Source organism: Mobula hypostoma, chromosome 14 (assembly GCF_963921235.1).
Source record: "Mobula hypostoma chromosome 14, sMobHyp1.1, whole genome shotgun sequence".
Lineage (NCBI taxonomy): Eukaryota > Metazoa > Chordata > Chondrichthyes > Myliobatiformes > Myliobatidae > Mobula > Mobula hypostoma.
In genome coordinates this window covers 6,383,411-6,399,277 of record NC_086110.1, presented here as the reverse complement: position 1 = coordinate 6,399,277, position 15,867 = coordinate 6,383,411, and the positions used below count along the sequence as shown (strand labels likewise).

Below are 15,867 nucleotides of genomic sequence, written 5' to 3'. Positions count from 1 at the left end.
CCCACACACACCTTAAACCTGTGCCCTCGAAAAAACTACATTCACCGTAACACAGTTCTATGAGGTTACCCCTCACTGTCAGGAATAAAGTGCAAGCCTGTCCAGCCCCTCCCTGAAGAACTCTCAGCATCTGTGTTGAGATTATACACAAGGATCTTCTCCAGCGTCTGCAGAGAGAATCTACTCCAGCGTCTGCAGAGAGAATCTACAGACACTGAAGATCCAGAGCAGCAAACCCTAAAGTGCTGGAGGGATGCAGCAGGTCAGGCAGCATCTTTGGAAGGGAATAGACAGTCAACATTTTCAGCCAAGACCCTTCATCAGGACTGAAAAGGAAGGGGAAAGAAGTCAGAATAAGAAGGTGGGGGAGGAGATCAACATATATGGTTGGGTTCTGATGCATTTGGGTGTCCAAAGATCCACATCTTGGTGGCTCCTATTCTGACCTGCAGGGGAAGGGACTAGTGTTGAAGTAAGGGTGGACTAGGTATTATATCTCCTAGTCTCACTTAAACAAGGATAGTATCAACAAGAATAATATGTGGAGTCTCAGCTGGGCACAGCGTCCCTGATCTAGAGGGTAGATTGGTTATCCTGCTATCACTGGATATAGGGCGGATTTCTCAGAATCAGAACCATAATCAGGCTTATTGTCACTGACTTATGCCATGCAACTTGTTTTTCAGCAGTAAGGCAGAGCAGCACACGAAGATTTACTTAAGTTTCAAGAGTCAGTGGGGTAGCACAGTAGCATAATGGCTAACACAACACTTTACAGTAACAGTGATGCCTGTAAGGATATTCTCCCTGTGACTGCATGGGTTTCCTCCCACAGTCCGAAGACTTGGGTTAATCAGTCATTGTAAATTGTCCCTTAATTAGGCTGGAGTTAAGTCAGGGGATTGTTAGGTGGCACAGCGCAAAAGGCTGTATGTCAGTTAGTCAATAAAGTAATTAATTAAATAGAGGTAAAAGAGAGCTCACAGGTTAAATGGTCCATTCAGAAGTCTAACGGCAGAGAGGAAGACATTGTCCCTAAAACACTAAGTGTGTGTGTTCAAGCTCCCCTAGCTCCCCCATGATGGTAGCAATAAGAAGAGGGCACATCCTACATAGTGGGGCATTTTAATGATGGATGCCAGCTTGTTAAGGCATTGCCTATTGAAGATGTTCTTGATGGTGAGCAGGCAAGTTCCGTGATGGAACTGGCTGAGTTTACAACCCTTTTGCAGTGCAAGATGTGCTGTTGGCAGTCACTGACTGGTCTCCATCCTGAAAATTCCCATTGTTTGAGTTGTAAAATACATTGATCCATTGAATTTAAAGAGGAGATAAATCAAATTTGAGAGGGCAGATTAAGCTGTACTTAGAGTTGAACAGATGAAGGTCCTCCTCAAGCTACAGCTGGGCTCCATTCCTGAGCTCTGCTCAGGCACAGACAGCTCACACCCAGACAAGATATTGCTGGGTGACAAGAAGACTTGGAATGTTATGTTAAAGATGTATACGATATTGGTAAAGCCTAATCTGAAATATTGTGTGCAGTTCTGGTCACCTACCTACAGAAAAGATATCAATAAGATTGAAAGAGTGCAGAAAAATTTGTACGAGGATGTAGCCAGTACTTGAGGACATGAGTTATAAGGAATGGTTAAACATAAGAGATTCTGCTGATGCAGAAAATCCTGAGCAACATAGAAACATAGAAAATAGGTGCAGGAGAAGGCCATTCGGCCCTTCGAGCCTGCACCACCATTCAGTATGATCATGGCTGATCATCCAACTCAGAACCCTGTACCAGCCTTCCCCCCATACCCCCTGATCCCTTTAGCCACAAGGGCCATATCTAACTCCCTCTTAAATATAGCCAATGAACTGGCCTCAACTGTTTCCTGTGGCAGAGAATTCCACAGATTCACCACTCTCTGTGTGAAAAAGTTTTTCCTGATCACGGTCTTAAAAGGCTTCCCCTTTATCCTCAAACTGTGACCCCTCGTTCTGGACTTCCCCAACATCGGGAACAATCTTCCTGTATCTAGCCTGTCCAATCCCTTTAGGATTTTATACGTTTCATTAAGATGCCCCCTCAATCTTCTAAATTCCAACGAGTATAAGCCTAGTTCATCCAGTCTTTCATCATATGAAAGTCCTGCCATCCCAGGAATCAATCTGGTGAACCTTCTTGTACTCCCTCTATGTCAAGGATGTCTTTCCTCAGATTAGGGGACCAAAACTGCACACAATACTCCAGGTGTGGTCTCACTAAGGCCTTGTACAACTGCAGTAGTACCTCCCTGCTCCTGTACTCGAATCCTCTTGCTATAAATGCCAGCATACCATTCGCCTTTTTCACCGCCTGCTGTACCTGCATGCCCACTTTCAGTGACTGGTGTATAATGACACCCAGGTCTCGTTGCACCTCCCCTTTTCCTAATCGGCCACCATTCAGATAATAATCTGTTTTCCTATTTTTGCCACCAAAGTGGATAACCTCACATTTATCCACATTAAATTGCATCTGCCATGAATTTGCCCACTCACCTAACCTATCCAAGTCACCCTGCATCCTCTTAGCATCCTCCTCACAGCTAACACTGCCGCCCAGCTTCGTGTCATCCGCAGACTTGGAGATGCTGCATTTAATTCCCTCATCCAAGTCATTAATATATATTGTAAACAACTGGGGTCCCAGCACTGAGCCTTGCGGTACCCCACTAGTCACTGCCTGCCATTCTGAAAAGGTCCCGTTTATTCCCACTCTTTGCTTCCTGTCTGCCAAACAATTCTCTATCCACATCAATACCTTACCCCCAAAACCGTGTGCTTTAAGTTTGCACACTAATCTCCTGTGTGGGACCTTGTCAAAAGCCTTTTGAAAATCCAAATATACCACATCCACTGGTTCTCCCCTATCCACTCTACTAGTTACATCCTCAAAAAATTCTATGACATTCATCAGACATGATTTTCCTTTCACAAATCCATGCTGACTTTGTCCGATGATTTCACCGCTTTCCAAATGTGCTGTTATCACATCTTTGATAACTGACTCTAGCAGTTTCCCCACCACCGATGTTAGGCTAACCGGTCTATAATTCCCCGGTTTCTCTCTCCCTCCTTTTTTAAAAAACGGGGTAACATTAGCCACCCTCCAATCCTCAGGAACTAGTCCAGAATCTAAAGAGTTTTGAAAAATTATCACTAATGCATCCACTATTTCTTGGGCTACTTCCTTATTACTCTGGGATGCAGACCATCTGGCCCTGGGGATTTATCTGCCTTTAATCCCTTCAATTTACCTAACACCACTTCCCTACTAACATGTATTTTCCCTCAGTTCCTCCATCTCAGTGGACCCTCTGACCCCTACTATTTCCGGAAGATTATTTATGTCCTCCTTAGTGAAAACAGAACCAAAGTAGTTATTCAATTGGTCTGCCATGTCCTCGCTCCCCATAATCAATTCACCTGTTTCTGTGTGTAGGGGACCTACATTTGTCTTAACCAATCTTTTTCTTTTCACATATCTGTAAAAGCTTTTACAGTCAGTTTTTATGTTCCCTGCCAGTTTTCTCTCATAATCTTTTTTCCCCTTCCTAATTAAGCCCTTTGTCCTCCTCTGCTGAACTCTGAATTTCTCCCAGTCCTCAGGTGAGCCACTTTTTCTGGCTAATTTGTACGCTTCTTCTTTGGAATTGATACTATCCCTAATTTCCCTTGTCACCCACGGATGCACTACCTTCCTTGATTTATTCTTTTGCCAAACTGGGATGAACAATTGTTGTAGTTCATTCATGCGTTCTTTAAATGCTTGCCATTGCATATCCACCGTCAACCCTTTAAGTGTCATTTGCCAGTCTATCTTAGTTAATTCACATCTCACACCTTCAAAGTTACCCTTCTTCAAGTTCAGAACCTTTGTTTCTGAATTAACTATGTCACTCTCCATCTTAATGAAGAATTCCACCATATTATGGTCACTCTTACCCAAGGGGCCTCGCACGACAAGATTGCTAATTAACCCTTCCTCATTGCTCAATACCCAGTCTAGAGTAGCCTGCTCTCTGGTTGGTTCCTCGACATGTTGGTTCAAAAAACCATCCCGCATACATTCCAAGAAATCCTCTTCCTCAGCACCCATACCAATGTGGTTCACCCAATATATATGTAGATTGAAGTCACCCATTATAACTGCTGTTCCTTTATTGCACACATTTCTAATTTCCTGTTTAATGCCATCCCCAACCTCACCACTACTGTTAGGTGGCCTGTACACAACTCCCACCAGCGATTTCTGCCCCTTAGTGTTATGCAGCTCTACCCATATTGATTCCACATCCTCCTGGCTAATGTCCTTCCTTTCTTTTGCGTTAATCTCCTCTCTAACCAGCAATGCCACCCCACCTCCTTTTCTTTCATGTCTATCCCTCCTGAATATTGAATATCCCTGAATGTTGAGCTCCCATCTTTGGTCACCCTGGAGCCATGTCTCTGTGATCCCAACTATATCATATACATTAATAACAATCTGCACTTTTAATTCATCCACCTTGTTACGAATGCTCCTTGCATTGACACACAAAGCCTTCAGGCTCGCTTTTACAACACTCTTAGCCCTTATGCAATTATGTTGAAAAGTGGCCCTTTTTGACTTTTGCCCTGGATTTGCCGGCCTGCCACTTTTACTTTTCACCTTACTACTCTTTGCTTCTACCCTCATTTTACACTCCTCTGTCTCTCTGCACTGGTTCCCATCCCCCTGTTGTGAACTAACCTCCTCTCTCCTAGTCTCCTTAATTTGATTCCCACCCTCCAACCATTCTAGTTTAAAGTCACCTCAGTAGCCCTCACTAATCTCACCACCAGGATATTGGTCCCCCTAGGATTCAAGTGTAACCCGTCCTTTTTGTACAGGTCACGCCTGCGCCAAAAGAGGTCCCAATGATCCAAAAACTTGAATCTCTGCCCCCTGCTCCAATCCCTCAGCCACGCATTTAACCTCCACCTCATTGCATTCCTACTCTCACTGTCGCGTGGCACAGGCAGTAATCCCGAGATTACTACCTTTGCGGTCCTTTTTCTCAACTCCCTTCCTAACTCCCTATATTCTCCTTTCAGGACCTCTTCCCTTTTCCTACCTATGTCATTGGTACCTATATGTACCACGACCTCTGGCTCCTCACCCTCCCACTTCAGGATATCTTGGACACGATCAGAAATATCCCGGACCCTGGCACCAGGGAGGGAAACTACCATCCGGGTCTCTGGACTGCGTCCACAGAATCGCATATCTGACCCCCTTACTATTGAGTCCCCTATTACAACTGCCCTCCTCTTCCTTTCCCTACCCTTCTGAGCTACAGGGCCGGACTCTGAGCCGGAGGCATGGCCACTGTCGCTTCCCCCAGGTAAGCTGTCCCCCCCAACAGTACTCAAACAGGAATACCTATTGTCAAGGGGCACAGCCACCGGGGTACTCTCTATTACCTGACTCTTCCCCTTCCCCCTCCTAACCGTGACCCACTTGTCTGCCTTCCGTGGCCCCGGTGTGACCACCTGCCTGTAACTCCTCTCTATCAACTCCTCACTCTCCCTGACCAGACGAAGGACATCGAGCTGCAGCTCCAGTTCCCTAACGCGGTCCCTTAGGAGCTGCATCTCGGCGCATCTGGCGCAGATGTGGACGTCCGGGAGGCTTGGAGACTCCAGGGCCTCCCACATCCGGCACCGAGAACAACAAACTGCCCTCACACTCATACTGCTCCTCTCCTCAAATAACACACACAAAATGCTAGAGGAATACTATCCTGATGAAAGGTCTCAGCTCAAAGCATTAATTCCTTGTTACTCTCCATAGATGCTGCCTGATCTGCTGAATTGCTCCAGCATTTTGTGTGTGATATGGGGAAAGGTTGAATACTTTATTCCCTGAAGTATTGGAGAATGGGGGAAGATTTGATAGAGGTATACAAAATCTTGAGGGGTATAGACAGTGTAAATGCAAGCAGGTTTTTTCCACTGCAGTTGGATGAGACTAGACCTAGAAATTATAGATTGAAGGTGAAAGGTGAAATATTTAAGGGGAATGGAGGGGGGAGAACATCTTTACTCAGAGTGGTGAGAGTGTGGAACGAGCTGCCGGCAGAAGTGGTGGATGTGGGTTCAATTTCAAAATTTAAGAGAGGTTTGTAGAGGTGCATGGATGGGAAGGTTATGAAGCGCTGTGGTTCCGGGACTAGCAGAATAATAGTTCAGCACAGACTAGGTGGGCCGAAGGGCCTGCTTCTGTGCTGTAGTGCTCGATGATTCTATATTTAAATAAAACTTGGGCTGACCAGGGCATTTACCTCAGCCATTCAAAACCTGCTATGAACCAAGTTCCCAGGCAGCAGAGGATGGGTGCAGCTCTTCAGTGGCCAGCAAATCCATCCCACCGATCCCCAACCGCTCATTCATATGTACGGACTGTACACCCCACTGATCCCCCAGCCCCTCATTCATATGTATGGACTGTACACCCCACCAATCCCCCAACCACTCATTCATATGTATGGACTGTACATCCCACTGATCCCCAACTGCTCATTCATATGTACGGACTGTACATCCCACTGATCTCCCAACCACTCATTCATATGTACGGACTGTACATCCCACTGATCTCCCAACCACTCATTCATATGTATGGGCTGTACATCCCACCAATCCCCAACTGCTCATTCATATGTACGGACTGTACATCCCACTGATCCCCAACTGCTCATTCATATGTACGGACTGTACATCCCACCGATCTCATAGCCCCTCATTCATATGTACGGACTGAACATCCCACTGATCTCCCAGCCACTCATTCATATGTACGGACTGTACACCCCACTGATCTCCCAGCCACTCATTCATATGTACGGACTGTACACCCCACTGATCTCCCAGCCACTCATTCATATGTACGGACTGTACATCCCACTGATCTCCCAGCCACTCATTCATATGTACGGGCTGTACATCCCACCAATCCCCCAACCACTCATTCATATATACGGGCTGTACACCCCACCAATCCCCCAGCCCCTCATTCATATGTACGGGCTGTACAGAAGTCAGGCATGCATATACTGGGAAAAACCTGTACTGAAGAATCCGGCTCCGATTAGGTTACCGAGGTCCGAGCTGTCTTTGGAACACATTTGGTGCTGTCTTTAACTCTGAGTGCTTTCCCTTTATAAATTCTATAATTTTACTTAGTCACTACCATCAGGCAGGTCAGAATAGTGTAAGAAAAATATGTGCGTAGCCGGTTACTGTGTACAGAAAAGGGAGGTGCTCGAGTTCTCGGGTGTGGACTGAGTTCAAAGCAACCTACCTCAGAATCACTCAGCAGCCTTCTACCCCTACACAAACACACGGACCCAGTTTATGTTTACTGTTTTTGGTTTTGGAAGAGTTCAGTCGGCCATCATAAAGTAATATTCACAGCGTTAAACATCTGTAATGTGAGCAAGAGAAAAGGAATTGGAAACGCCAGTGAATTGTGTAAAGTTATTGGATGGGCCCCAGGGACCATCAGGCTCCTGATTGATAGTGTTGTTGCCCAAGTTTATTCTCCACGCTGACATTGACTCATGCCCTGGCAGGCTGTGCTGAAGCATTGTTGCACTGAAGGTTATTGACTTCGTTGTGTGGGTCACAAGGACACCAGGCTGTTACTCTTCAGTAGGAGCTCCTTGTGTGGTATCTGCTGGGCTGAGTGGAACTTGGGCACTTCACTAGGGATCCCAGCATTCTGCTAATTAGAATTTATTTCTCTACAGCTAACATTTCCATCCCATCCCTCTTCAATTTAAAATGGAACTCTCGGGCTGCAAAACTGAGACCTTATGTCTGCCTCCTCAGACAGAGGTAAAGGAATCCTTGGGGCATTTTTAAATAGAGTTGAAAGTTGTGGCTAACGTTTAATCGTCATAAGTACAGGATATTCTGCAGACGCTGGAAATCTTGAGCAACACACACAAAATAGTGGAAGAAGTCAACAAGTCAGGCAGCATTTATGGAGAGGAATAAACGGTCAACATTTCAGGCTGAGACTCTTTGTCAGGACTGGAAAGGAACAGAGTCAGTAAAAGAACGTAGGGGGAGGAGAGGAGGACATGTCGGCAGGTGGTAAGTGAGTCCAGGTGAGGGGGAAGGTAGGTTGGTGGGGGAGAGGGGATGAAGTGATAGGGGGAAGAGGCTAAAGAGGAAGGAATGTGGGAGGTGAGGAGAGCAGAGCATGGAAGAAAGGGAAGGAGAAGGAGCACCAGAGAGAAGTGATGGCCAGGTGAGGAGAACCCATGAACTCACTGTTTCGTTCTCCTTTTGTACAGTATTTATTTATTTTCATATTCTTATTGTAACCTATAGTAATTGTTTCATGTATTGTGCTGCTGCCATAAAACAACAAATTTCATGACTGAAGTCAGTGGTAATAAGCCTGGTTCTGATTCTGATATTGACAAGACTGCATAGCTTCGAACTGTCTGCCCATGACCACAAGAAACTTTGGAGAATCGTGGACGCACCCCAACACATCATGGAAACCTGCCTCCTCTCCTGGGACTCTGTCTACAGTTCTTGCTGCCTCAGTAAATCAGTCAACATAATCAAAGACTCCCTCCCCCACAGATATTGTCTCTTCGCCCACCTCCCACTGGCCAGAAGATTCAAAAGCCTGAAAGTCCTTACCAGCAGTCTCAAGAACATCTTCTATCTCACTTTTATAAGATTATTGAATGGTCCCCAATATGATAAGATGGCCTTGCATCTTTTTGTCTACCTGTACTACACTTTATTCTGCTTTCCATTATTGCTTTCTCTGTACTACTCTGATGCACTGTTGTAATGAAATGATCTGTATGGGTGCATGTAAAAACGAAGTGTTTCAAAAGTCTGGAACCAACTAAAGTCGGCAAACTGAATATGCTTCTGGAGAGTGACATTTGATTGTTGGTGGTGATCCTTTGAGGTGATCTACCGACGCTTGAGAACTGTCTGATGGGACAGTGTACTGGACTGAATTAGACCCGCCACCATCCAGGCTAGGCTGTCTTCTTGCTCACTTGGCCTCAGTATTACATCCTTGCTTTTATATTCTAGTCCTCTTGAAATGAATGCGGACATTTCATTTGCCTCCCTCACCACTGACAACCTGCAGGGAACCTTGCACAAAGACTCCCAAATCCCTTTGCACTTTGAATTTTTTGAATTTTGTCTCTGTTTAGAAAATAGTCTGTGTTTTTATTGCTTCAACCAAAGTGCAGGACCACGCACTTCCAGGCACTGTATTCCATCTGCAACTCCTAATTCTGCCCATTCTCCTAATTTGTCTAAGTCCTTCTGTAGCTTCCCTGCTTCCTCACTACCAACCCTCCATCTCACTGTAATCTTGGCCACAAAACCATCAATTCTATCATCCAAATCATTGACATACAACGAAAGAAGAAGGGGTCCCAAAACCAGCCCCTGTAGAACACCATTAGTCACTGCCTGCCACCTAGAAAAGGCTCCCTTTATTCCCACGCTTTGCCTCCTGCCAATCAGCCAATGCTCTATCCATGCTAGTATCTTTCCTGTAATACCACAGGCTCATATCTTGTTAAGCAGCCTCATGTGTGGCATCTTGTCAAAAGTCTTCTAAAAATCCAAGTACACAATGTCCACCAATTCTCTTTTGTCTATCCTGCTTGTATTTCCTCAAAGAATTACAACAGATTTGTCAGGCAAGATATTGCCTTAAGGAAACCATGCTAACTTTGGCCTATAAAAATTTAGGCTGCTCATCGTCTCTTCAGAGGCCTTTCCACTCTTTCAACTCCTCAGGCCTGTTTTCCCCTTGTGACTCATCATTTGGAGACTCATGTAGCAGGCTTACCTCTTTGCGGCTCTCGTGAAGAAGGGTGCTCAAGCATTGTACTATGTACTAACTGCCAACGACACGAAAAAGCCGCCTCTCCAGAGTAACCATGCATCCTAACCACAGCTTCCCTGGTGTTGTTCACTGTTTAATTGTATCACACTGCATTCAACAGTGTGCTCTGACCCGGGAGTGTAAATAAACCACAAATAGGATATCCATTTGGTATTCCACCTTACACAAGTAACTACCTCTGCAGTACAGTGAAAACTCAGCCAGATCCTTGTTCCTTTACCTTTTCCACTTCCCAGCCTTTCACTTCACCCACCCACTTTCAGAGTGTTCCTCTGACAGTTTGCAGGACGTGTCCTATTGATAGCAATGGGAGCAACTTGCTTGAAAAACTTTTGTGGGTCGTCAGTGTCCTGTACCTCTTCACGTTACTACCATCTGGAAGGAGGTTCGGGAGCCTGAAGACCCACAGGAGTTTTCTTAGGCTTGTTTCTCCCATTGCTCGCAACAGGAGGATATAACCTGAGCACTGAGAGAGGGAGATAACAGATAAACACTCTGAAAGTGGGGGCTATTGGATGTTTTACTGCATATTTACTGACTAGCTGCCAAGGAAGTAGATTAAAGCAGAGATCGAAGTCAAAGTCAATTTAATATCAAAGTACAAATATGTCACCATTTACTACATTGAGATCCATTTGCTTGCAGTCACCCACCCACCTCCCCCCCCACTCACCTGGTTTCACCTTTCACTTTCAGCTTGGAAACCCTCCCCTCTCCCTATCTTCTTATTCTGGCTTCTTTCCCCTTCTTTTCCAATCCCGATGAAGGGTCTTGGTCTGAAATGTCAACTGTTATTTCCCTCCGTAGATGCAGTCAAAAGAAGACAAATCATGCAAGTAAGAACAAAATGTAAATAAGTAATACTGAAAACATGAGTGCAGAGTCCTTGAAAGTGGTTGTGGAATCAGTTCAGACTTGAGATGAGTGAAGTTATCCACACTGGTTCAGGAACCTGATGGTTGAAGAATAATAACTGTTGCTGAGCCTAATGGTGTGGGACCTAAGGGTCCTGTACCTCATGCTTGATGGTAGCAACGAGAAGAAGGCGCGGCCTGCATGGTTGGGTCTTTGATGATGTGTGCTGCTTTCATGACAGTGCTGTTTGTAGATGAGCTTGTTGGCGGGGAGGGTTTTTCCTGAGATGGATTGTGCTGAACCCACCATTTTCTGTAGACATTCCCATTCCTGGACATTGATGTTTCCGTACCAAGCCGTGATGCAACCAGGTAGGACACTCTCTACCGTGCATTTAAAAAGGTTTGCCAAAAGGGAGTAGATTATACAGCTCCATTTAAAGGGATAGACCCTTGCGTTGTCACTGATTGTCCTTTTGCATTAAATCTTCCCTCTGTCTGCCATGCATTAAATGAAAGTGTTTTGATTGACAGGCCCAGTGAGAAGTCCACGACCTCCAACAGGCAAGTTCCTTCAGAAATCGACTATAACGAACTTCTACAACACTTTGAGAAAGTGCAGAAGAAACACCTGGAGGCCAGGCACCAACGAGCAGGTCGCAATGATCAGCTGGAGAGGAAGCTGCCCTTGTGAGACTGGACTCCAGCCACACTTGACTCTCGGATTTCCAGTTTTGGGACTTGCTAAAACTATGGAGCCAGCTTAGTCAGGTTGATCCACTAATTTTGCCATGTATGTTCCTTCACCACTACACATATTCACTGCACATAGTTTGGCCAATATTCCTCTGTTGATTTATAATCCCAGGAGACTTTCACAATATAGTGCCCAATGCATCCCCATTGACCCATGTGGTTCATCCTTCACACTTCCTCTGCTTATCCAGCCTGTGTACAGTAGTCTTCTTCATAGAGTTCATTACCTCTTATTCATCATTAATTCACACATTACTTGGCCGATTTCCCTTTCATATTTCAGATCAATATCCTCATTAAAACTGTTCCTCATTCCACATACAGGACCAATGGTTTTAATTGAATTCGGTAATGTAATCCCTTTGTCTGTTTTATTGCGCTGCAGTGCAGTTACGAAGCCTTGTCAACAGCGTCTTGAGCAGAGTCAGTTTGTTCCTGCTGCTCATGACTGGTTTTGGCCAACAGAGACATGATCCATAGCTTGAAATGGGGAGGGAAAGTCTTCTCAGGTAAAGGCTGGGCAGGGACATTGTCGAAAGGAACAGAACATCTCACAACCTGTCCTTCGAGATACTTGATGCAGATGTCAATGTCACACTGCTAGAGATGAAGTGATTTTAACAGAAAGTGATTTTGTAAAGAAAACAAAGATTCATCAAATTAAATGGAATGAAACAAAAGGTGTTCTCTCGTTGCAACTGACAGTGGTCAAAGTACACTTACTCCTCTCCTAAGTGTGTCACATTAAAATGAAGTATTTGTGAATCAGGGGTCTGGTCAATGATTGCTGGTTTAAGCCTCACCTGAGTTCATTTGTGAGACAATTTGGAGAATCATCTCAAAATTAATATCTGTGCACAAGATAGAATAATGTTAAAAAAAACACCAAATCCTGAAATCTTCAGTGCTCAAGTAATGCAAAGCTGATGTAATATCTTCCCAAAGCAGAGCTGGGGAATGGGCCACACACCACACCTTGTTTCCCACACTTCAATACTATTTATTCACAAGACTGCTGAATGCAATGTAACTGTGTCTCTGTTTTAATTGACTACTGCACTAAGAGTTGTTTGGGAGAAGGGTGTGTGACAGGAGAGCAATATTGAATATTGAAGTTTTTGTGACATTTTATAAATTACTTGTCTGTTACTGCTGTTTATATTCTGCAGGCCTTCAGTGGCTTGTGTTTTATTTGGTGACCTGGACTTATTTGTACCAATCTGGGGTCATTGGAGGACTTGCACACAAGTCAGTAATTGGATTAATGAAATTGCTTTTGCGTTTGTTTATTCCTTTTATAGAACAGAGTATATCTTGACACCTCCAGGGGTGGCATTCTAATTTACTCATAAAGTGCAGCAAAATGTCTCAGAAATGCTTGACAGAAACCACTGAACCACATTCGTATATGAAGGAGTGTAATCCATTTCCCAAGTGTTGCAGGAATGTTCCTCCAGCCAAATGCAGTGATTGGAGGAAGTTACATAAGACACTGCAGAAAATCATTTTCAACATTAGAGCAGCAAATTTGATTGCCAGGGTGTTTATCCAAACACACTGCATCTGGCGATGTCTGAGCAGATCTTCATGTGAAACCTTTTTTCAAGCATATCACAGGGAGCATGATTAAATCACCTCAAAGCAAATTGATCCCTGCTCTAACTAAATATTTCTAACCAAATTGACTCCCACTTTATAACAGAAAATATTTTACGTGCAGAAATGCTAGATTTAAAGACAAAACTTTTACATTGAGAGGATGGTGATATTAAGACTTCATCCTTTTAAACGCTGCCATTTTTAATGGACCACTTGGCATAAGACCTCTCCAGAGACAAGAACCATGTAAAAATCAAACACTGCCTCACAAAGTTGAAGCCCACAGTGGTTCATGTCTGTAAAGTATCATCCACTTGAGGTGGTCTCCATCTTTCATTGGCAGCATGAAGTTGATGTTGTTGTTAGTGGCTATTGTATCTCTGTAATTTCTCAAAGTTTCTTCAAAAGCTGAATGATTGCATAATGTACATTTGGTAGGACACACAAAAGCTGGTTGGTTGTCCTAGCATCTTCATCTTCACTCTCATCTCTCTCCCAACCCTTTCTCCTTTTCCACCTTCCCTTTCCCTGTCGAAAATCATGGAAGGGGAAGATTTGCCAAGTGGCTGTTAAGTAATTCTACGCGTGTCCAGGGACCACTTAGTTGATGCCAATGGACAGGATCTTTCATCTTTTTGTTACAATGAAGCAGCAAAAAGAGGAATTCCTTTTATATACCCGTCACAAACTTAAAGCTGTTCACTGCCCTTCTTTATATATTTTGGAATCTGTCTCATACTGCAGAAAAGTAAATGTACATCACTGATTTAATTCACACAGATGTCAAGGCAATACAGTTAAGACCTCACTTAAAATACTTATATTTTCAGAGACTCTGAATAAATCCAAAATCTCATCTTAGATTCCACCCCTCCACCCAATCTCTTTCACAAATTCTGCACCAGTATCACTTCATCTCGTGTTGTTCATGAACAGACCCTCTGCCACAGCTACTGCTCCTCTCTATTTTAAACAGGACCTGTTATGACCACTCTGTTTAGTCCAGAGCAGGGTCTGGCTGCTTTACGCTGAACTCATGTCTGTCCATAGTCCCAATTTGTATTTTGTATTCCCTGAGATCCAGCATTGTTTCTTTGTGTGTTTGCGTGATACTGAGCTGGCTGGAGCTTATGCGACTGCACAGGCCTGACAGAAGGTCAGTATCATATTGCACCATGAGTTTCATTACATACTCCACTTGCCCCTCATGACAGTGGAACATTTGAGACCATGTTACTTGTTGTGTAACATTCACTGAGTATAGGAGTGTCCCACTCCCAAAATTCATCAGAGTAGGAAGAACTCAGGGCTCTGGCAGAAGCTAGCACGTTGAAGGAAAGGTGAGTGCACCTCACTGGTTGCAAGGAAGTCAATGGCTTGTGTTGTGGTAACGTCCTATGAATTTGCCATTTGCAGTGATGAAAAGGAGTGATGCGGATGGCAGTAAAGTAGTTAATGAAGATTGAAGCAAATGGAGGGAGTGTTTGCCTGTACTTGAGAGCTCTAACTGAATGCCCAGTTGATACACCAGTAGCTAGTTATAGCAAATCACTTGCCTTAATTGCACTGAAGGTGGATTACAAATTTGTCATAAACCTCTTTAAAAACTAAAGAGTAAGAACTAATCATGGCCTCAGATTGTAAATAAAGGCAGCATGTCTACTGAATCAACATTATTATTCTTGTTTACAAAGAGACTTGTCCTTTGAATTTAAAATTGAAATAAACTTAAGTTGTACATAGATGTGTAAAAGAAATTATTTTTAACCTCCACCCTACATACATGGTACCTTGTGTTTGTCATTTTTATTGTAACTTTGGTTGATGACTTGAATTTCCAGTTTGGGATTAAGCTTTACTTTAACACAACAGATTCTGCAGATGCTGAAAATTCAGAATAACACACACAAAATTCTGGAGGAACTCAGCAAGTCAGGCAGCATCTCTGGAGAGGAATAGACAGTAGATGTTTTGGGCCAAGACCCTTCATCAGGACATGATGAAAGCTTTTAATTAAGTTCTGTTTCCAAAGTTACAGCCCAAATTCTCTTCAAAGTTTTTGAAACGAAATTTGAGCAGAATCAAATGGGAAAACAGTAACTAACTCTTAACTGGTTTGGAATTCAAACATAGCAATTGAGGTTCAACTAATCCTAGAAATAGATGAAAAATAAGGTCAGAATGAAAATGGGCAATCTGAAAATAAAGATCCCCAAGCAGAAAAGGAAATCGTTCCTTTAAGGTTATATACAATTCCACACTACTGTTATGTTCAATCACATTTCAAATAATGCTGCGTGATTTTCTTCAGAATTGCTTCATTTTTTGATATTTGAAAGACTTCGCCTAAGCCTTGGTCATAGAACACTACAGGCCCTTCAGCCCACAGTGTTATGCTGACCTTTTAGCCTACTCTACGATCAATCTAAAACGTCCTTCCTGAACAGCCCATAACCTTCATTTTTTTCCTACATCCATGTGCCTAGCTAAGAGTTAATTGTATCTGACTTTACCATCACCAGCATGTTCTTACCATTCTCTGCATCAAAATCTATGTACCTCTGACATTCCTAAACTTTCCTCCAGTCATCTTAAAAGTATGTCCTGTGGTATTAGCCATTGCTGCCCTGGCTGTTGGCTGTTTGCTCTACACATACTACTGCTTTTGAGCAGGGGTCTCTCTGCAGAGTG

At 43.8% G+C, this 15,867-nt stretch overlaps 1 protein-coding gene across 1 annotated transcript in view; it reads left to right on the top strand.

Moving 5' to 3' along the window:
- Positions 1–15,501, top strand: part of vac14 (vac14 homolog (S. cerevisiae)) — a 454,421-nt gene extending 438,920 nt beyond the window's left edge. The window contains exon 20 of the mRNA XM_063066634.1: positions 11,356–15,501. Coding sequence (XP_062922704.1) covers positions 11,356–11,515 — 160 coding nt within the window. The 3' untranslated portion in view covers positions 11,516–15,501. The remainder of the gene's footprint in view (positions 1–11,355) is intronic.
- The last annotated feature ends 366 nt before the right edge of the window (positions 15,502–15,867 follow it).